Source organism: Podarcis erhardii (genome assembly GCF_964252035.2).
Source record: "Podarcis erhardii genome assembly, chromosome: 6".
In the NCBI taxonomy this organism is placed as follows: Eukaryota; Metazoa; Chordata; class Lepidosauria; order Squamata; family Lacertidae; genus Podarcis; species Podarcis erhardii.
Window position 1 is genome coordinate 89,144,828 of NC_138510.1, and position 23,192 is coordinate 89,168,019.

Genomic DNA, 23,192 nt, shown 5'->3' on the forward strand with positions numbered 1-23,192 from the left:
CAGTGCCTCCTGCGTCCTGGTAGTGGCAGTGCCATCTCCTGTGTGTAGGGTGGAAGTGGGCTGCATAATTAAGCACAGTTAAGCAGAAGCACTGGGAAGTGCTGGCATCAAGCCTGTGGCCAGTAAACTGTGCCACCCTTTGCCTGGCCTTGGCAACATCCTATATCATGGGTAGGCAAACTAAGGCCTGGGGGGGGGCCCAGATCTGGCCCAATCGCCTTCTCAATCCAGCCCGCGGATGGTCTGGGAATCAGCGTGTTTTTACATGAGCAGAATGTGTCCTTTTATTTAAATTGCATCTCTGGGTTATTTGTGGGGCCTGCCTGGTGTTTTTACATGAGTAGAATGTGTGCTTTTATTTAAAATGCATCTCTGGGTTGTTTGTGGGGCATAGAAATGCGTTCATTATTTTTTTTCAAAATATAGTCCAGCCCCCCCCCACCAAGGTCTGAGGGACAGTGGACTGGCCCCCTGCTGAAAAAGTTTGCTGAACCCTGTCCTATATCTTCTGTGGCAATGAGGATGGCCTGTTCAGATCTCTAGTGGCAAAAAGAAGGAACCCCCCCTCCCCCCCCAGTGTTGTGTGCTTTATGGCTGGATCACAAGTGACCTTTTTATGCCAAATTCCCGAGTAAGGCTCTAATGGCAGCAGTATGTTAGGAAATGCATGTGCATTAAGTGTGTTGACTTAATGTGTCGGGTGTGACATCTGAGTCCCCTGGTGACAACTGGACTTATGTACCGACTCAACTGAAAAGGCAATTTGAAAACTTTTATCTGCAATGTTATATCTGTGACATACAGAGTTGTAACTGGCATTTTATCTAGTGTTTCTAAGTCACCCTGGGAGGGTTTTGCCTTGAAGGATGGCAAATAAATTCCTTAAATAAGTGAATTGTGCAAGTTGTATTGTGTGGTGCCATGATATAACAATAGCTCAGGAGGCAGCCTGAGAGGTTAGAATGGAAACGATAAAATTCCCTTTTCAGCAGAGCAGTGCATGGCCACATACACATATAAAAATGAACTGCAGCTATATGTAATGCATGAAAGAGATTTGTATCAGTTATTAAGAACAGACCTGCAGTCTGTGTTTAATTCACAGCCTCTTGGGTTGGTAATGAAGATAAATCAGATCTCTTTGAAAGAAGGGTGGGACATTAACACGACTGACAAAGCCTGTACAATTAATCAGCAGAAGAGGTCTCAGTAAAGACTTACAACTGTGCCATAGATAGCAAGGGATCCGTTGCTGAGTTGTCTTATCCGATTGCTGATCTGAATGCCAGCTCCTTTTTTGCTCCACTGGATCACCGGAGGTGGATCTCCTCTGACTTCACAGTTGAGGATGGCATTGCCACCCAAGGGCTCAATCCGACTGGAATGATAATCTCCCATGAAGACTGGAGGTTCTGGAAAAATAGTTCAAAAGTTAACGATGTATAAAATAAGAGTGGAAATGAGAACCGAAGCCAATATATCGAGGGAACTCAACATGAATTTAAAGCAGCAAAAATGCAGATGTTAAAACTTCAAAATACAGTGAAAATGGAATGAATCTGAATCTAGTTTTGTGAATGTGGAGCCCCTTCAGCTATTTCTGAATTCAGTAATTTTGATTGCAGAAAATTCACCTAGTTTAAAATGTATGCTTAATCTAGAGCTGTAAATTAGAAAGAGGTTTCATCTGCAACTGTTGATACGAGTCAGGCACTTTTTATTTTCATAAGTTAGACAGTCCATGTCCATTCATTCCCCTGACCACCCATGATGCTGCTTTTAGATGGAGTGTGAAACGATTCCCAAACTTACCAGTAATACATACCTTTAACGTACACAAATCCAAGAGCCTTGATAGAACCAACTACATTTTCCGCCGTACAAACATAGGTTCCCGAGTCCTCTTTGGACACCCTTTCAATGACAAGTTGGCTAAGTCCATTCACACCATCGTATTGTGCTAGCGGAACAAGAGGACAACAATAAAGAAAAAGAAAACCAACAAAATCTAAAGGCTCAGCAAAACACATATTTCACATGCATAGCTTGGGGGTGTTCCCAATATGCTAGTAGATACAGCTTTATGGGAAAAGACAGCAGGTGGAGATACCGTATTGGCCTGAATATAAGCCTCGCTTCCCCCCGCCCCCCAAAAAATCTGACCGTGAAAAGTTAAAGTGCGGCTTATATTCGTGACCTTACGGTATGCAGCCAGGAGCGTGGGGCAAACAGCGCCAGGAGCACAGCAAAGCACATAGTCCCCCCGTCCTCTCCCCCAAGGCTGGGAAGGGAAAGAGCAAGGAAGGAGAAGGGCTGCTGGCAACACAGCATGGCTCCCCACCCCCCCACCCCAGTATGCAGCCAGGAGCAGTGATGAAGGGAGCGGCTTATATTCAGGTATTTTTTCTCCCCCCCCTCCAATTTTAAAGGTGCAGCTTATATTCGGGTGTGGCTTATACTAGGGCCAATACAGTACTTGTTAACCATGCCTTCTTTCTGCCTGCAATTCTACTGGAATGTTGAGGTTGCTTAGGAATTTTCAGGTTGCTTTGAAATTACATAACTCCTCTGCAATAAAGAGATACCTAAGCATGCCGATCTTTCGCTGTTGTGCTCATTTGCCCCTAGTGGGTTTCCCGGGGCACCTAGTTGGGTCTGGTGCAGTGGGGATGGATTCACCCTACGTTCCTTACATAGAATCGGAGTTGGAAGCAATCCTGTGGGTCATCTGGTCCAAACCCCCTGCAATGCAGGAATCTCAACTAAAGCATCCATGGCAGACCACAATCCAATCTCTGTTAAAAAACCTCCAAGCTCCCGAGGGATCTTGTTCCACTGGCAGCTCTCACAGCCAGGAAGTTCTTCCTGATGTTTACTCATAATCTCCTTCCTTGCATCTTGAAGCCATTGGTTTGGGCCCAACCCTCCAGAGCAACTTGTTCCATCTTCTATGTGGCAGCCCTTTAAAAATTTGATGATGGCTATCATATCTCCTCTTAGTCTCCTTTTTCGCAGACAAAACAAACCCAGCTCCCTCAACCGTTCCTTACAATAAAACTTCTACACGCTGAGCCACAGTTTACTCTTTCCAATTGCCATGTTGTCTCGTTTCCATTCTGTCTAATAAAGTGTTATTTGTAATTCGAAAAGATACCTAACTCATTTCGTGTTAGGAGAGCAACACACTGTATCAGATATCTCCTGTGCACATGCTTATACCATGTCAGGAATTCAATTTTTGTGAAAGTTCGAAAAGCGATGACAAACCTAGACAGCATCTTAAAAAGCAGAGACATCAGCTTGCCGACAAAGGTCCGTATAAGTTAAAGCTATGGTTTTCCCAGTAGTGATGTATGGAAGTGAGAGCTGGACCATAAAGAAGGTTGATCACTGAAGAATTGATGCTTTTGAATTATGGTGCTGGAGGAGACTCTTGAGAGCCCCATGGACTGCAAGAAGATCAAACCTATCCATACTTAAGGAAATCAACCCTGAGTGCTCACTGGAAGGACAGATCCTGAAGCTGAGGCTCCAATACTTTGGCCACCTCATGAGAAGAGAAGACTCCCTGAAAAAGACCCTGATGTTGGGAAAGATTGAGGGCACAAGGAGAAGGGGACGACAGAGGACGAGATGGTTGGACAGTGTTCTCGATGCTACTAAAATGAGTTTGGCCAAACTGCAGGAGGCAGTGGAAGACAGGAGTGCATGGCGTGTTCTGGTCCATGGGGTTACGAAGAGTCGGACACGACTAAAGAACAACAAAACCTGTGTTTTCTAGATACAATCTAGTCCTTTGATGTACTAACCTGGGATGATATTATTGTTAAAAGTCCATGAGATTTGGGGCACAGGAACTCCAGTTGCTTTGCAAGTTAGCTGAAGTCGTTCTCCTTTATTTAAAGCTAAATCTCCAGGGAGCTCAGTAAAGGTTGGCAACACATGGACAGTTAAGTTGACGGTATGGGTATCTTCACCAGCAACATTACTGGCAATGCAGGTGTAGCTGCCAGAATCTTCAGGCTGTAGGAAGGAAATAAAGAACAGCACATAAAAACATTTAACAGGGGGGGAATTATCCTGTAATAAATATAATGGCCATTTGGACATGGGAGGCATCTCAGAAAGAAAGCATTTGACTGAAGTTTGTATATGGATTTGAATCACCCCATCACTGGGTCTCTGCTTTCAAATGCTGCATTGATTGATTGATTGATTGATTGATTGATTGATTGATTGATTGCATTTATTCATTGCTTTCTACAAAAATTTTGCAAAGCAACTTGCAATCCTCAAGAGCAGATTTAGAAGAGCACACCAGGTGGGAGTGGGGATGTGGAAAAGTCCTGCAATGTGAGTGGGCCTCATTCTTCCACTAGTGCAACAACTGATTGAATCCTGCTACAGTGGTACCTCGGGTTAAGAACTTAATTCGTTCTGGAGATCTGTTCTTAACCTGAAACAGTTCTTAACCTGAAGCACCACTTTAGCTAATGGGGCCTCCCGCTGCCATCGCGCCGCCAGAGCACGATTTCTGTTCTCATCCTGAAGCAAAGTTCTTAACCTGAGGTACTATTTCTGGGTTAGCAGAGTCTGTAACCTGAAGCGGATGTAACCCGAGGTACCACTGTATTTCTTTCTTTTTTGACATAATGCATTGCCAGGTTCCGAGTGATGCTGTTTAAACAGGGGATAAGATCCCATGGCAAAGCATAACCATGTACAGTGGTACCTCGGGTTAAGTACTTAATTCGTTCCGGAGGTCCGTTCTTAACCTGAAACTGTCCTTAACCTGAAGCACCACTTAACCTGAAGCTAATGGGGCCTCCTGCTGCCGCTGTGCCACTGCTGCATGATTTCTGTTCTCATCCTGAAGCAAAGTTCTTAACCTGAGGTACTATTTCTGGGTTAGCGGAGTCTGTAACCTGAAGCATCTGTAACCTGAGGTACCACTGTATCCTCCTAGTAGTAGAGCTGTCAGCTAACAACCCAGCCTCCTTTTTTCTTCTGTCCCATGGCCATAAGGGTGTGACTTGTGCTGCCTTCCTCCTTTCCAGAGCCATTATTCTCTCTCTCTCTCTCTCTCTCTCTCTCTCTCACACACACACACACACACACACACACCTGCAATGGAGCGTATGTAACCTGAAGCGTATGTAACCTGAGGTACTACTGTATCTATAATGAACACAGTATTAGCCTTATATCACAATGCTACCATTGGGTCCATACTCATGGACTACCTACAGCTAAACATAGCAGGGCATCTTTGCCTCAAGAAACTTAGGAATCACACACTTTCAGGTTGGGCAAGTTGCATGTCTATCAGCCTGTGGCTACCTTGAGTACGTTGCTCAGTCAAATGCTTACCACAGCATTGTCCACAATGAGATCTCCATATGATAGAGCCGTGTATTTTCCCACCATGCTCATTAAAAGTTGGCCCTCTTTCTTCCAATTCATGGATGGCGTTGGCATTCCATCAGCAACACATGGCAGAACCACTTGTGCATTTTCTGCAACTGTGTAATGAGCTTCTGTACTGCGTATCTTAGGCGGAACTGTAGGGAGATTTTTTAAAGAAAAGAAAGAAAACAATTAATTACACATGTCCTTAGGAATCTACAGAGTTGGGTGGGAAAAACTATGGAAAAGTGATCTGAAGTTCACAGCATGTTATTCTTTGAAGGAGAACGATTTGGAACTGATTTACAGATGGTATTTAACTCTGAGCAGGCTTCCTATGTTGTAGTATAAGACTGAATCAGATAAGTGCTGAAGATGCAAAGAGGTGGAGGGTATGTTCTTTCCTATGTGGTGGACTTGCAAAAGGGTAAAAAGAGTATTGGGAAATGATCCATGATGAACTGGGGAAAAAATGTTTAAAAGTACTTTTGCTCCCAAACCAGAGTCCTTTCTGCTGGGGATAATTCAGACTGAAATCCCCACGTGTCAAAAAGGTTACAGTGGTGCCCCGCAAGACGAATACCTCACAAGACGGAAAACTCGCTAGACGAAAGAGTTTTCCGTTTTGGAGGTGCTTCGCAAAACAAATTTCCTATGGGCTTGCTTCGCAAGACGAAAATGTCTTGCGAGTTCCTGCGGTTCCCCCCCCTTTTTCTAAGCCGCCAAGCCGCTTATCCGCTAAGCCGATAAGCCGCTAAAAGCCGCTAAACTGCTAATAGCACTAATCCGCTAAGCCGTCAATGGGCTTGCTTCGCAAGACGAAAAAACCGGTAGACGAAGAGAATCGCGGAACGGATTCCTTTCGTCTTGCGAGGCACCACTGTATTTACGTATGTCACTACTGTGCCCCATGTTTTGCTAGAGCCACTTCTGAGCTAGGGTTGTGGGCTTCACGCCCCTCCCCACACTTGCGGGGGCTGGCTTCAGCCCCCGCGATACCAGGGAATCCTTGGACGCGTCATACCCCGAGCCAGCCAATTGGCTGGCCCGGGGGGCATGGCCTCACCTTACTTAGGTCTGACACGGCCGAGGGTCTCCCTCTTTCCCGGGCGTGGCCTTGTCCTAAGCCTATGGAGGTGTGGGCCCACGGCACACCCCTGTGAGGTGACCCCAGGGGAGATCCTAGTTGACGTGCATCAGCGCGACTCCCCCTACTCGTGGTTAACACTTACCAGTCTTCAAGCAAGCAGGCTGAAGCCGGTTAGCTGTTGGGACCAATGCCTAAGCCAATACCGCTCAATTCCTGTAATCAATAAAGTTGTGGCCTAATTTGACCCATTAACCTGAATTATTGTGTCTCGTGCCTTTATTTCTGAGGGGGGAGGCAGGAACTCACCACGCAACTCAGAAATGGAAAACAAGTGAAGTCCTAACCAAAGGAGAATGGCAACTTAAGTTGTATGACGATATGGGGAACTGCTAATTAAAACTGAAAAACAAACAAACCTGGTTCCATCCATCATACTTGCTTCCACCAGGATTAACAGCCAATGCATGTTCCCCACTTCCAGCTATGCTTACCAAGCACCGTGAGCTCCATGCTCGAGCTGCTTGCTCCAGCCATGTTGGTAGCCGTGCATGTGTAACGGCCGGTGTCGCTCGGATGAGCAAAGGCAATCTGCAAAGACCCCATGCTGAGGATTCTCTGCCTCATGGACTCTGTGACCTGCTGTCCATCTTTATGCCACATGATCTCAGGAGCCGGATAGCCATCGGCTTCACACAACAGTGTGGCAGGCTTATCCAAAACCACCACATATTCTTCCGGGTGAGATCTGATAGCTGGAGGAACTGGTAGACAATGAATCAATTGTTTTAATCGGCAGTGCTAGAAGACAGTGGAACAACATTCCCTATACTACTTCACAAACTGTTGCTTCTCCAAGCTGTCTCCATCTTCCAACCCTATTCATCACTGTGCACCAGGCACCTGACTTTTCATTTCATCTCTTTTTCTCAAGGGCAGGGGACAAAAGCAGGCATTGTCTGGAGAGCTATACAGTCATACCTTGGATTACAGATGCTTCAGGTTGCGTTTTTTCGAGTTATGGACGTGCCGAAACCCGGAAGTACCAGAGTGGGTTACTTCCAGGTTTCGGCGGTCGCACATGCGCAGAAGCACTAAATGGCACTTTGTGCATGCGCAGAAGCGCCGAATCGCAACCCATGCGCAGAAGCACTAAATCGTGCTTTGTGCATTCGCAGAAGCGCCGAATCGCAACCTGCGCATGCACAGATGCGGCGCTGCGGATTGCGAACGTGCCCCCCACACGGATCACATTCACAACCTGAGCATCCACTGTACTCCTGTTTATTCTCTTTTTTTCCCTTGTTGAGGCTCTAATGATGTACTTCTTAGGGAAGGTTAAGAAGATAAAGGTCCCTTCACAAGTTTCATGCAACTCCTGGCAAGAAGGAGGGAAATGGGAGAGGAGGTAGCAGAAAGAGAAAAGCAGGTGGCCTCACCTATCCATGCCTCCCCTTTGGACTCCTGACCCTGACAAATTACATAACAAGAGCCCTGCTGGATCGAGCCAAAAATCTAGTCCCGGACTCTGCTCTCATTGTGGTGAACCAGATGCTCATAGGTAGCTCACAACCACAACCTGAGTGCAGTATCACTCTCTCCTCCAACGGTGGAGGTGGAATACAGCCATTGCCTCAGTCCTGGATACCTGAAGGAGCCTCGGTCCTGTATACCTGAAGGAGCGTCTCCACCTCCATTGTTCAGCCCGGACACTGAGATCTAGCGCTGAGGGCCTTCTGGTGGTTCCCTCACTGTGAGAAGTGAGGTTACAGGGGACCAGACAGAGGGCCTTCTCGGTAGTGGCACCCGCCCTGTGGAACACCCTCCCATCAGATGTCAAGGAAATAAGCAGCTATCCTATTTTTAAAAGACATCTGAAGGCAGCCTTGCTTAATATTTAATGATGTATTGTTTTTAACACTTGATTGGGAGCTGCCCAGAGTGGCTGGGAAAACTCAGCCAGATGGGTGGAGTTTAATTAATTAATAATCATGGCTGATAGCCTTATCCCTCCACGAATTTGCCTAAAGGCATCCAAGTCAGTGGCCATTACAACCACTGGTGGGAGCAAATTCCATGCTTAACTAGGCCATGTGTGACCCCAGAGGGAACACAGCCCTCAACAGAAAGGAAAAGCTGCTCTGCCCTAGTCTAGAGGTACATCAGATACGTTCCAAGATAGTGATGGACTATATGGGATTGGCAGAAATGACTGGCAGAATCCGTGACCAGGGAGAAGAGTCGGTGGAAGAAGATTGGAAGAAATTTAAAGACTACCTACAGAAATATTGTAAAATTAAGGAATGTTAGAATGATGTTGGATAGAAATTAAGTGGTTTCCAGCTGTAATGCTTCAAGATATATGAAAAAAGGGTTATAAACAGGTTAAAACTTAATGGTAAGGATTTGCTGAACCAACAATTTGAAGTGGAATACAAAAAAGGGAGGTATGAGGAGGTCCGGGAAATAAGCTAAAGGAAAATTAGCAATGGAAAATCTGTATGTTTTTAACTATTTTTATTTTGTATTTTTGTTATTTTCTTTTTTCATTTTTATTGTAATATTTTAAAAAACCTTAATAAATATTCTATTAAAAAAAAAAGATACGTTCCAAGATAACACCAGATATTATTAACAAGCTGCAGCTCACTGCAAAACTTACCTTGGATTTTCAGTTTGATCTTCCCAAGGGCAGTACCTGCTGGATTCTGAGCCACACAAATATAAGTTCCAGCGTCTTCAGCAGCAGCTTTTGCAATCTGCAAACTGCCACTGGGGAGAATCGTATAACTATCCCCTGGAACACATGCACATTATGTATTAAAGAAGACCACAGTAGTAGAGAAATATTAGGACTGCTATAGATTCTACAAAAATAGTTTGCTGGAGAAATAGGTTTGCTAGAAAGGTTGTGAACTCTCCTTTCGTTCAGTTAAAAAAAAAAAAAAAAGAGGTGCAAGAGGCATATCTTAGAACAGGTTTCCATATAAGCATATGTACATTTGGTAACTGGTAGGCAAATGTGCGGATTGATTCAACTGAAAATAATGGTGTCCAAAGATCTGCACTGGCTTCTGACTGGTTACTGTTGGTATATAAAGCCTGTAATGGCTTGGGACCAGTTTACTTAAGGAATCACCTTGCCTCACTATGTGACTAATCAATCACTTTGATCTGTGAAACTGGCACTGCATTTGGGAGGAATTGTTCCATTGGAGTGACAGCAACTCCTTGGCGTAAAGACATTGGGCAGGTACACTCACTATATTATTTTAGTTGCCTGCAGAAAACCTCTCTGTTTCAGCAAACTATCCAGACACATGATTTAGTTACCTATGTTATTATTTTTTAAAGTTTTAATGATTTTGTTTTCGTTTTTGCTGAGGTGATGACGACTATATGTATATCTGATTTACATTGTTTTATAGATTTCGGCCCCGTTTAATCTATAATTTTATCCACACTCTGCTAGGAAACTACTCGCTTGTTTTGCAAATGATAAAGATGAAAGATTTCACATGAATGCACTGCTTGATACTGCAATCTCACAGTGATGACCACGCATGTGTGAATGAACTCTAGGGGTTGTTTTAAAGTACCGTATTTTTTGCTCTATAAGACTCACTTTTCCCCTCCTAAAAAGTAAGGGGAAATGTGTGTGCATCTTATGGAGCGAATACAGGCTGCGCAACAATCCTCCTTGCTGTTCTGGCTTCTGAGATTCAGAATATTTTTTTTCTTGTTTTCCTCCTCCAAAAACTAGGTGCGTCTTATGGTCTGGTGCATCTTATAGAGCGAAAAATACGGTATATCCTTTCTTAGGATACAGAACTGCAGCACTAATTCCCTTTCAATTGTATGTAGCTAAATGCTCTTAGCAGAACGGGAAATTATAAAGCAAAACAAGATACCTGTGGTGTTAACACTGACCCCTTCCTTCTGCCATGTTATTTTAGGACGTGGTGAGCCTACCGCTTCACATGGTAGGAGAATTGGGCTGTTGAGAATGACATCAAGCGTTCCAGGTTGGACTTTTATAGCTGGTGGTTCTAAGATTCAGAGGAGCACAGAAAAGGTCTGATTACTGGTCCACCCAGCTGTTTACAATAATTATTACATATCCCTACCAGGTTGCCTACCAAAAGAAAAATATCCCCATTTCACAAACTATGTTATGAATAAACACAGATACTGGAAGCCATGTTATAATACGTAGATGTATTAATTTATGTTGGATCAACCATTGCCAATACAGTGGTACCTCGGGTTACATACACCTCAGGTTACAAACACTTTGGGTTACAGACTCCGCTAACCCAGAAGTAGTACTTTGGGTTGAGAACTTTACCTCAGGATGAGAACGAAAATTGTACGGTGGCGGCAGCGGGAGGCCCCATTAGCTAAAGTGGTACCTCAGGTTAAGAACAGTTTCAGGTTAAGAACGGACCTCGGGAACGAATGAAGTTCTTAACCAGAGGTACCACTGTATAGAAAATCTTTGATTACTGTCTCTGTCTCCAAGCCCAGTCCAGCCCAGAATGACTCATTTCAAAACAAGCCCATTTTAAAGGATTCTAACACAGAGTGGAGTCCAACATCACACTAAGGCAATTGTTCTGTCAGCAAAAGCATAGAACAATCCCCTTTGTTTTCCAGCAATGCTGTTCTAAGGTTCCACAGACTCTCCAGATGGATTTGGGGGGGGGGTGTGCATGGAGGGAAGGAGAGGAGAAAGTCCGAGTTGCGTTAGCAAGATTCCTTGCATTGGCTTCTGCTAACGCATCTGGTTAGTCAAATCAGGCCCATAAATCTCTGCAGATGTAATGCCTGATGTGATGTTGATGTGCTTTGGGGAAAATGAGAAAGCTAAGATCCTGTCAGATGTCAAGGAGATAAATAACTACACAACTTTTAGAAGACATCTGAAGGCAGCACTGTATATTGATATTATATTATGCTTTTATGTGTTGGAAGCCGCCCAGAGTGGCTGGGGCAACCCAGTCAGATGGGCAGGGTACAAATAAATAAATTATTATTCTTATTATTATTATTAGGAGACACCTCCAATTCACGTGGTGCTAGATAAGCTGCCCATTAGGCAAGATGAGAAGAAATGGGCTGCAACTGACTGATACTGGTGGTAGTAGCTACAGTAGCAGCAGCCCCTGAAGGGGTGCCCTAAGACCAGGCCTTTGGTCAGTGCTGCCAAAAGAGGAGGTCCCAGAAGTGGAAACATGACTGTTTAAAACAGGACCCACCCCCCGAAACAAATTAGTTCACTAGGAAAACAGTTGAAGTCGGCCTTCAGGGTGTCAGGGCCAATTTGTAGCCCAAATTTGTAGGTCTTTACGCGTATATGCGCTCATCTTAGATTTGAATCTTTAAGCTGCTGTTGTACACTGCTTTACACGTATATTTTATTCTTGTGAAAGCTGTCCCAGTTGTGCTTTTCAAGCTGGTCTCTGGCCGTAATAAATTATGAATTAACAGGAACCAAGTTGCTGCTCAGCTCCCCCAAATTTACAAAATGGCACCGTGGTGCTGAGACTGGGGAAAGTGCTCACTGGGCAGGGAAAGCGAGCAGGCAAGTGGCTGGGGGTACAATGGGCAGTGGGCTTGTTGAACCAGGGCCTGGTGGAGAATGCAGGCATCTTTTGCTTGTTTGCCTCAAACAGTGGCATGCTTTAAGCCAGCCCTAGCTGGGGCGATAGTTCACTTTCAGATAGGCAAGAAATATACAAGTTCCCACCTCACCCTGTACATGAAGAGTCACATGTCTGTGGGCAGAGCCAGCAGCATTCCGCGCAGTGCAAGTGTACTTCCCCGCGTGGTCCAGTTGCGCAGCAGCAATTTCAATAGTACCTGCAGGAATAGGTGGGAAAGTTTAAAGATGCAAGCTGCAGCAGGAATACCGTACTTTTCCGTCTATAAGACGTCCCTTGTATAAGACCTTTCCCCCCATTTTGGGGGACTAAATTTTAAGAAAATGAGGGGAGATGGTCCAAAGTTGTTGAGCCTCTTCCCCCCATGCAGCTGCGGTCAGGAAACACTCCCTAGAACGTTTCCCATACGCAGCGGCATCAGGTGAATTTGCGCTCCCTCCAGCTATCCGGTTTGCAGGAGCGCAACCTCCCCGATGGCTTCTGCACATGGGAAATGATCCAGGGGGTGCTTCCCATGTGCGGCGGCATCGGGTGAATTTGCACTCCCATCAAAGAGCTGGCTGGCTGGCGGCTCATAGCTTCTCTCCCCCCCCCCCAGCTGCGGGCAAGAAGCTCCCCTCAGATCGCTCCCAACTCGCTGCAGCATCAGGGGAAGCCACACTCCCGCCAACCGAATGGCTGGTAGTGTGCCGCTTCTCCCCACTGCCATGCCACTATCCGTGTATTGGACGACCCCAGTTTTTTGACGTGATTTTTGAGTCAAAAAACCTCGTCCAATACAGTCATACCTCGAGTTGAATGTGCTTCGGGTTGAGTGCTTTTGGGTTGCGCTTCGCAGCAACCCGGAAGTAACGGTGCGCGTTACTTCCGGGTTTCACCGCTCGCGCATGCACAGGCGCTCAAAATGATGTCACGCACATGTGCGGAAGCGGCAAAATGTGACCTGCACAGACGCGACGTTGCGTCTTATATTCCATTCAGGATGCGAACGGGGCTCCGGAACAGATCCCGTTCGCACCCCGAGGTACCACTGTACATGTAAAAATATGGTAGCTCAACAGTGATTAGGGGTCCTTGCAGTTCTCAGGCAGTTCAAGTTCAGTTCCCAGGCACTTTGAGAAAGTGAAGTTGGCACACCAGCTAGTGGCCACTGGCCACTAGGAGTGGAGCAAAAGCATTTTCATGGGTGCCTTCCTTAACATTGGCTCCTTTATCAAAAAGGCTCCAGTGTGATAGAAAGAGGTTCTTCTATCCTCTTTCCTTTTGGGACACAGCTACATTCCAAGACTAAGGCAGCAAAGTTCACTAGAACGCTGATGGAAGGAAAGCAACAAAAATATATAGCTAGGAAGTTAAAAATGCAGTGTGCAACTCTTAGGCATGTGAATATTATGGTTTATGTCTGGAGTCCTTGGCTAGAACGACGTGTTACTCATAAACTTGCATATCTAAAGGGTCTGGGCTGTCACTTCTCATTTGGATGGCCGGGGGCAGCAATGCTTTGCCTTGAACCCCACTTCCCCCTGCAAATTCACCTCACCACCCCTCCATTTTTTCTCATGGCAGGATTCCACACTTGGGTTCCCATCGCACACAAAAGTGGTTCTGGAAGCTGGATGGAAGAAAAATCAGCTGTGGAAGGAAGACCAGCAAGACATGGTGGCTGGGCCTGGGAAAGATTAAGCACCCCTTTCCCTCCTGTCAGTTATTTTTTCTTATGCAAATCACACCCTCTTGATGCCTTTTTCCAGTGGAGAAATGGCAGCCCAGCGTTTGGAAATGGAAATTACCTGACACAAAAATGTGAAGTCTCAGCCAAAGGTTCTGGCCCAAACAGAAATGATGGCATTTCTGGCCCAAACAGAAATGAAAATGAAAGCGAGCAGTATTCATTGAAGCAGATCCACTACTGTAAGGAGTTTGGGCTGCACAACAGAACTTCCCATCCCTCTCTTCTCGCTGTACCCCTTCCCCATGCCCCTAATCTTTCGAAGCAGATCTGGGGAGGGCACAAGAAGACTAAAGGGAAAGGAAACTCCCATTACACAAGCAGAAATCCTTGCACTAGACAATCGACTTGTTTAATACCACCCGTTGTCACGAACATTCCTAAATACATGAATATAAAATTCCTGGAGTGGCTCAGAATTGTTGTAAACCTGAAGACAGAATTCTGTAGCCATCTCCTCGAGGAAGAAGCCTTATTCCATTCTTGGTCCAGTAGATGGTGGGCGAAGGAACACCCGAGGCACTGCAGGGAATCATGACTGGAGATGACTTGGTTACCAATAGATCTGCAGCTTCGTCTGCCAAGGATGGAGGCACTGAAGTAAGGAAAATAAAGGAAAATAAAACTGCTGATCATTCACACTGTTGTGATGTTATCTTGGATGTACTGCATTGAATGGCCAGCTGAATAAGAACAAATTGAGGGACATAAAATGTACAATACAATACATGTCAGACAAGAGTCTGTTTCATAGCTATAAACAACAGGCTCTCAAGCTAGATTAGAACCCTTGTGTATGGAGCAGGGAGTCTTTAACCCTTTGCTTAGACCAGGGGTCGGCAACCTAAGGCCCATAGGCCACAAGCAGGCCACGGGGGTCATTTTACCGGCCCCCAAGCTGCCCCTGAACTGAGCCGCCCACTTGGTGAGTCCCCGTGCACTGCGTTAAACCGGCGCAGCATGGGGACTTGCTTTTGCGGTGCTGGAAATCGCATCAGCACAGACGCAGGCCCCGGAAATTGCGGGTGCGTGTGAGTGCGCGCACCCGCAATCCAACCCGCGGAGGGGGGCTCTGTGGCAGTGAACTGGCCCAGGCAAGGTAAGCCTTGCCAACCCCTGGCTTAGACAATAAGTCCAAGTCAGATCTGGGGCTTCTCACTTGTATTGCTAAAAACCTAGCGAATTCATTTCAGTGGGACACATGTTGGCAATGGAAACTGTAGGCATAGCCCAGATGCAATGGCTTAAAGAACTCCCACCTCACCCCAAACTAGTGTCCCAATTTGAATTGGGAGCGCTACACTATTTGCAAAACACATGCACACCATGCTGTACCGAAGGGGCTGAGATTCATGACACACTTGTCATTTGACCCTGTGGCGATCACACAGGGTCCCTGGATGTTTCACTGTCTATTGATCCCTGTGCCACCACTTTATTCTGCCACCACCCAGGCTCTACCTGGTACAATACTGTGTCCAGTCAGGGTTAAATTAGATCATAAACTTCTGTTTATTTATTGCAGTTTAACAAGCGTGTGGTTTCATAAACTGTATCGGTTATTTACAATCATGGGGTTGCCTATCCAGACCTATAACTTCCACTACCTGCTCTCACTCACTAAACCACCTCTCAGATATTTACTTGTCTTCCTAGCTCCTAACTGTTCCTGACTCAGCTTATTTTGCTACACTAACTCAACTTACCCACAGACTCTATCCCAACTCACTCCCACTCCAACCAACCACCCAACTCCCAACAAACTCCCCCCTTTGCCCCTCCCAGAGCTGTTTTATAGTCCCTCTGACTCCACCCCCCTGGGTTCTGATTGGGTGACCTGATTAACTATTTCACCTCCAGCACTCTCATATGTTAACGTCACAGACCTTTATTTTGTGCAGAAAGGAGGAAAGGTTTTGTAACTGAATGAATCAGAAGGGCCCAGAGCTGAACATTGAAAGCTCCCTTCCTAGCCCTTCCTCAACACACTGTCTCTCTGCACAGCAATGGCCTCAGAGTTTCAAGAGCTCCCATGAAGACGTTTTGACAGTGCCGCAATACTGTACCTTGTACGATGAGAGCAATTGCTCTTTGATCCTCGCCTGCTTCATTTGATACCATACATTCGTAGAGCGCAGTGTCATCTACGGTGGGAGAAATTATTACCAGTGACCCTGAAGACAGAAGCCTGCAGAAAGAGCAAGGGGTTAAACTCATTGCTGTGTTTGAGTAAAAATGCCACAGTCCCTAAAGTTACTGAAATAAATACTACCCCAATGCTGACATTCAATAGTGAAAGCGAACTATAGCGACGCTAAGCTGCAAAGCATTTCATGCACCACCTCCAAGACATTTCCGACTGCCAGGTTCCTCAAACTGGGGTCCGCAGCTGTTCTTGAACTACAACTCCCATCATCCTTAGGTAGCAGGACCAGTGGTCACTGATGATGGGAGTTGTAGTCTCACAACAGCTGGGGACCCAAGTTTGGGAAACCCTGGCCTAGGGGGCAGGCGTTACCACCAAATCCCACAGTAATTCAGATTCTGTTGAAAGATTTAGAGACGTGGTTCCCAAGGATTCATTTCAGATTGAGCTCCAGAATATTCACAGTCTTATGTCCAACTGATCTGGATTTGGCCCTTGCCAACTTCATGCCAATAACTTGGCCCTAGAACAGGAGCAAGAAACCCTTTTTGGCCCCATGGGCCAGCTCCTTATCAAGATCGGCCTAAAATCATATAATTGTAGAGTTGGAAGGGAACCGCAAGGGTCATCTAGTCCAACCCCCTGCAACCCCCAAGATGCATCTGCAGGCTGGGGTTTGCCCATCCCTGCTGTAGGAAGTCATGATATAGGGAAGTGGGAATCGGGCCCAATTTGTGGGATGAAGATTGATCATGATCAATGCAAAAGAATGATGACCTCAGTGGCCTCTGGGAATCCTTTGATCTGCTCAGGTCCTTGGATTAGCTGAACAAAATCACACAACACGATGGCCAAGAACAATGGCACTAAACACTATGTTAAACTAATACAAACAATCAGAAATTGCAACCAAAGTCTCTAAATCTTCTTCACCAGTCGCGGTAGAATAATTCAAAATAATTCAAAGTTCAATATATACATAATCTGTCACCAAATGTTACCGGAACAAAGTTTCTGGATAACCAATCTGTTTCGTTCAATGCTTCATCAGCCTATCTTGATCAATCAGTGCTCATGTGATCAGTGATTACAGTATCACATGAGCACTGATCCAGAGGATATTTCCTACAGCGTTTATATCTACTTACATGTAAGGGATGCGGGTGGTGCTGTGGGTTAAACCACAGAGCTTAGGACTTGCCAGTCAGAAGGTTGGCAGTTCAAATCCCCACAACGGGGTGAGCTCCCGTTGCTCAGTCCCTGCTCCTGCCAACCTAGCAGTTTGAAAGCACGTCAAAGTGCAAGTAGATAATTAGGTACCGCTCCGGCGGGAAGGTAAATGGCATTTCCGTGCACTGCTCTGGTTCGCCACAAGTGGCTTAGTCATGCTGGCCACATGACCTGGAAGCTGTACGCCAGCTCCCTTGGCTAGTAAAGCGAGATTAGCACCGCAACCCCAGAGTCGGTCACGACTGGACCTAATGGTCCGGGATCCCTTTACCTTTTTACATGTAAGATTGGCTTGTTAAGAAATTGAACTGCATCCTTCTCATATTAATTCTTACAAGTCTGGCTGATGAAGCATTGAACGTAACAGATTGGTTACACGGAAACTCTGTTCCGGCGACATTTGGTGACAGATTATGTATATATTGAACTTTTGAATTATTCTACCGTGACTGGTGAAGAAGATTTAGAGACTTTGGTTGCAATTTCTGATCATTTGTATTAGTCTAAAAATATAGTGTTTAGTGCCATTGTTATTGGCCATCGTGTTGTGTTATTTTGTTCAGCTTGTCTATATTGCAACACAGGGGTTTGTTTACAGGTCCTTGGATTGGCTGCAAAGCAGACCTAAAAATAACCATTAGAACATAGATTGGAATCCAAAATTATTTTTGGCTTGGATTTTCAGAGGGGCTATCCTATACCTCCTAAAATATCCCAACAAATTCCTTTCCAGTCTTTAAGAAAAACAAACTGATAAAAAAGAGTCTAGGCTTCTCTTAATCTACCTAGGCATGAGTACCTTGCCTGGAATTTAGAATCAGGCTCTTTGGCATCATGTGAGGCGAAAGCATCCCCCAAATAATTCAGAAACCAGAAGCAGCCTGTGGTCTTTGCAGCTGCCATCTAATAGTGCCGAGGTGTAATATGCACTTTCATAATGAAGTTTCTGAATAAAAGTTGCTGCAGGAATTCTAAGCAATTTGACAAGGCAGTTCTTATTAAGCTGTCTAATAAGAGTAAGAGACACAAAGCACTGCCAAAGACTGTGACCGGTTGCTTCAAAATACCTTTTATGAAGGGTTTGTTGCAATTGTTTGGGTTGAGTCTAGGCAATTCTAAAATACAAGATAAATGGGAAAATATAAATTCCCCACTGCTAAAATCCATACTGAATGAGCACTTTTTGGTTTTCTCTCTACAAAGTGCAGTGTATGCACTAATGCAGGGGTCAGCAAACTTTTTCAGCAGGGGGCCAGTCCACTGTCCCTCAGACCTTGTGGGGGGCCGGACTATATTTTTGGGGGGGTGAGGGGAAATGAACAAATTCCTATGCCCCACAAATAACCCAGAGATGCATTTTAAATAAAAGCACACATTCTACTCATGTAAAAACACGCTGATTCCTGGACCATCCACAGCCAGGATTTAGAAGGTGATTGGGCCGGATCCGTCCCCCAGGCTTTAGGTTGCCTACCCATGCGCTAATGGCTCGACACAAACAACAGAGATAGCATATTTCACCTGAATGTGTTCTGATTCTGATCTACATTAAGGAGGTGTCCGTTCTTCTTCCAGATTACTGCTGGCTTAGGGATCCCTGTGGTCTCACACGGCAGGGTGGTCTGGACATTCACAGTTACTGTAATGTTGCCAGGCCCAGGAGCAACAGATGGAGGAACTAGTGGAGAAAAGCGCACACATTAATCTTTATCAAGGTACTCATAAGGAACAAACTGAATGCAGGGAATGTTCTGTCATGGAATTCTACTCAATATTGATCCAGAGCAGAACTCCAATGTATAGTCAGCAGAGCAAAAACTTAAACACGTTGCAGGATTCCCAAAAAATAGACCAGGAGAAATTGTATTTCATCCAGCAGAGCTTTATTGCCGCTGAAGGCAAATGAGCATCATGGTCAGAAATCCAATACATTCAGGATTGGCACTGTCTATAAGAAATCCAGCTGCAGCAGACTTAACTTAAACTTACAATAACTTATAATAAAACTAAACCTTAACACTAAGTATACTTTATACAGAACACCACAGACTTGGAAAGAGAGATAGAAAAGAGTAAAACCCAGGTTCCTTCTGGCCCTACTTTTATAGTCAATATGACCTTGACAGAAAGAAATAACAGAGCCAGTTTAAACCAGATGAACTCGGCTTCTCTGAAGGAATAACCCAAACAACAGGAACCTTCTGCTTGTTTCTTTCACACAGAGAAGCTTCCAGAACCCTTTTGAATTAATTAGAATAGGAAGGATCTCTACACATCAGATCAATACCTTTTGCACCAATAAATGCAAACTGACATGTTCATGATACAGATGACAGATTTTATATGGAAGATGGCATTGGGAGAAACAGCAAACAAACACAAAGACCAGCAATCTCATTTATTCAGATAAAGGGAAATGAGACTGTTAACACATATACTCTTCTTTCGTATGCTTATCTGTAGAAGCGCATAGTTACCATGGACGTGCAGGTCAATTCGCTTGCGCTCAGTGCCAGCCACATTGGTTGCCATACAAAGATAGCGCCCCGTGTCGGTAACATGTGCTGAATGTATATGAAGGGATCCGTTGTCTGACACGGAATATCTAAAACAAAACACAGAAGATTCAAAACACAGACACACGCAACAATAATCTCCCTGTTCAGAGGATCTTTTTCTAATGGATGCTGAAAGGAGCGATTTGGAAGCTTCAGGAGAAAGGGAAGCCCGTCTTTGAACCGAGTCCTTGCGTCAAGATGTAGTACGCTGAAATCAGATTAGTCCACAAGTTGTCGGGCAGCAGAGGAACCAACCTCCATGGCAGGTTGCCAGGAACAGATAAGACAAGGAAAAGTCCTTACCAACTGCTTTTTATTCAATATTCACAGAGAGAGGCTTGGGAATATAGCCTCTTGGAATAATGGCATTGTCCCAAGTCAGTCTCCACCCTCTCCCTCATGTGTCATCACTATGGGTGCTGAGAAGTGTCCTCTGCCTTTGAGCTCCTTGCTCTCCTATTTTCAATGCTCAGCGGGTTCTGAAAGAGGGGAGGTCCGGAATGCTTTCTAAAGACACTGTGTCCGTCAGTTGTCGCCCCTCTGGTGATTCTTCTTCTTCCTCTCCCATTATTTCCCAGCTTCTCCCCTCATCTACCTCTGAGCTGTGATCTCCCTCAAACCCCGTTGTAATTCTGAACTGTCTTCTTCTCTGGAAGGTCAGGCTGGGGAGGCGGACTCTACCATTCCTCCTCTGCCCAGTCCCTGACATCTATTCTTATACTACAAAAAGTAAAGCCATTGAAGCCAATCACATAAATCAACCAACCTGCACTTGTAAATAAGGTAAAGGGGTAAAGGGACCCCTGACCATTAGGTCCAGTCGTGGCCGACTCTGGGGTTGCGGCGGTCATCTTGCTTTATTGGCTGAGGGAGCCAGCGTACAGCTTCCGGGTCATGTGGCCAGCAGGACTAAGCCGCTTCTGGCGAACCAGAGCAGTGCACGGAAACGCCGTTTACCTTCCCGCTGGAGCGGTACCTTTTTATCTACTTGGACTTGGTGTGCTTTCGAACGGTTAGGTTGGCAGGAGCAGGGACCGAGCAACAGGAGCTCACCCCGTTGCAGGGATTCGAACCGCCGACCTTCTGATCGGCAAGCCCTAGGCTCTGTGGTTTAACCCACAGCGCCACCTTTGTCCCTGCACTTGTAAATAAAAACACCTTAAAAAAAACCTTATTAATATATATATATAATATATATATATAATATATATATATTTTTAAAAATTGAGTCAAACAGGCCCCAGTTTATTTTTTAACAAATTAAAATAACAATGAGGTATATTTGACCATTAGTCCAAGGTAATCAAATTTTATTAAGGATTAATAACTCCTGCTTCTGCAACATGGTGACCTTCAGATTTGTGGAGTCCCAACACTCATCACTCCTAACCATTGGTCATAGTGCTGGATCCCACTGCCCTACTGGATGGGACAAAGGGTCCACATAGGCCAGCAACACTGTTTCCAACCATGGCTGCTAGCCAGATGCCTCTGGGGAGCTGGCAAGGAGGGAATGAATGGAACAACCACTCCCTATTTCATCCAGGAGATCTTTACTGCTACTGAAGGCAAATGGTCACAAATCCAAAACATTCAGGATTAGCACTGTCCCTAAGAAATCCAGTTGCAGCAGACTTAACTTCAACGTATAGTAACTTATAATAAGACTAAAACTTTAAACTATATAAAGAATACCACACCAGAAGGAAGTGAGATACAAAGAGAAAGTGAAACCCAGGCTTCTTCTGGCCTCTTATAATAGTCAGCATGACCTTGACAGTGGAGATAACAGAGACAATTTACTCAGCTTCTCTGAAGGAATAACCCAAACATCATGAACCTTCTGCTTATTTCTTTCACACACAGAAACTTCCAGAACCCTCTTGAATTAAGAAGAAGAAGAGAAGAGTTTGGATTTGATATCCCGCCTTTCACTCACTCGAAGGAGTCTCAAAGCAGCTAACATTCTCCTTTCCCTTCCTCCCCCACAACAAACACTCTGTGAGGTGAGTGGGGCTGAGAGACTTCAGAGAAGTTTGACTAGCCCAAGGTCACCCAGCAGCTGCATGTGGAGGAGCAGAGACGTGAACCCGGTTCCCCAGATTACGATACTACCGCTCTTAACCACTACATCACACTGGCTCCACCCTGGAAACAGGGTTGCTGTTCTAGGTGGACTCTTTGCCCCATCCAGTAGAATAAGAAAGATCTCTAGACATCAGATCAATACTTTCTGCACCAAGAAATGCAAACTGACAGTTTCCACCCCAAAGAATCATGTTTATGGTAGTTTACCCCTCTCAGCGCTAGTTCCCAGCACCTGGGGAGGGTGGTGATTCAAAACATGGTGTGTACACACAGATTCTGTCTGCTCCTCCAACTCATCATTACCTTGCATTGTTTTCTGCAAAAAGGGTTCCATCCTTTCTCCATGAAACCCTTGGGGCTGGTATGCCTTCCGCAGCACACTCCAAGACAGCAGACATATTAATATTCACTGTCACGGTCTGAGGACCATCCTTGATTGTAGGAGCAACTGTATAAAAGGAGAATTCCAGGAAGCATCAGAAGAACTGCTTGCCTTCAATTACACATGGGATTTTTTGCCATCCCTGAACACATGGGGTTGGATGCAAAATCATCTTCTAAAACTTTGCTTCATTTAATAGAATTTGATATTAGGCCTATAGGTAAAGGGACCCCTGACCATTAGGTCCAGTCGTGTCCGACTCTGGGGTTGCAGCGCTCATCTTGCTTTATTGGCCAAGGGAGCCGGCGTACAGCTTCCGGGTCATGTGGCCAGCATGACTAAGCCACTTCTGGCGAACCAGAGCAGAGCACGGAAACACCGTTTACCTTCCCGCCACTTTGTGCTTTTGAACTGCTAGGTTGGCAGGAGCAGGGACCGAGCAACGGGAGCTCACCCTGTCACGGGGATTCGAACCGCCGACCTTCTGATTGGCAAGTCCTAGGCTCTGTGGTTTAACCCACAGCACCACCCGCGTCCCTTAGGCCTATATTGCATGGTTAATTTAACCCTACCTTCTATCCCTGGAGACAATCAGTGACTAAACTTAAGGGAAGGTAGAAGGTACAGGTCAGGGAGCTTACTTACTTACTTATAAACATTTTTATATACCGCTTTTTCATAAAAGAATATTACCGAAGGAAGCCTCAATGGTATTTATGTATGTGACTACAGCAGCAAGGATTCTTTATGGACAGAAATGGTAGGAGAACACCCTCGAAGAATGGTTGATAAACACCTTGGAATATGCAGAGATGGCAAAACTGACAGCAGTGATAAAATATACAAATTTAGAATCTTTTAAAGAAGACTGGAAACTCTTTCTAGTCTCTATAAGAAGTTATT

At 45.2% G+C, this 23,192-nt stretch overlaps 1 protein-coding gene across 1 annotated transcript in view; it reads right to left on the minus strand.

Moving 5' to 3' along the window:
* Window positions 1-23,192, minus strand: part of HMCN1 (hemicentin 1) — a 314,679-nt gene that overhangs the window by 37,808 nt on the left and 253,679 nt on the right. The window contains exons 73-85 of the mRNA XM_081866236.1: window positions 22,211-22,355; window positions 19,739-19,866; window positions 18,783-18,939; window positions 15,952-16,073; window positions 14,316-14,480; window positions 12,248-12,355; window positions 10,405-10,542; window positions 9,156-9,290; window positions 6,988-7,257; window positions 5,371-5,561; window positions 3,810-4,023; window positions 1,826-1,960; window positions 1,222-1,412 (exon numbers count right to left, since the gene is read on the minus strand). Coding sequence (XP_081722362.1) covers window positions 1,222-1,412; window positions 1,826-1,960; window positions 3,810-4,023; window positions 5,371-5,561; window positions 6,988-7,257; window positions 9,156-9,290; window positions 10,405-10,542; window positions 12,248-12,355; window positions 14,316-14,480; window positions 15,952-16,073; window positions 18,783-18,939; window positions 19,739-19,866; window positions 22,211-22,355 — 2,099 coding nt within the window. The remainder of the gene's footprint in view (window positions 1-1,221; window positions 1,413-1,825; window positions 1,961-3,809; window positions 4,024-5,370; window positions 5,562-6,987; window positions 7,258-9,155; window positions 9,291-10,404; window positions 10,543-12,247; window positions 12,356-14,315; window positions 14,481-15,951; window positions 16,074-18,782; window positions 18,940-19,738; window positions 19,867-22,210; window positions 22,356-23,192) is intronic.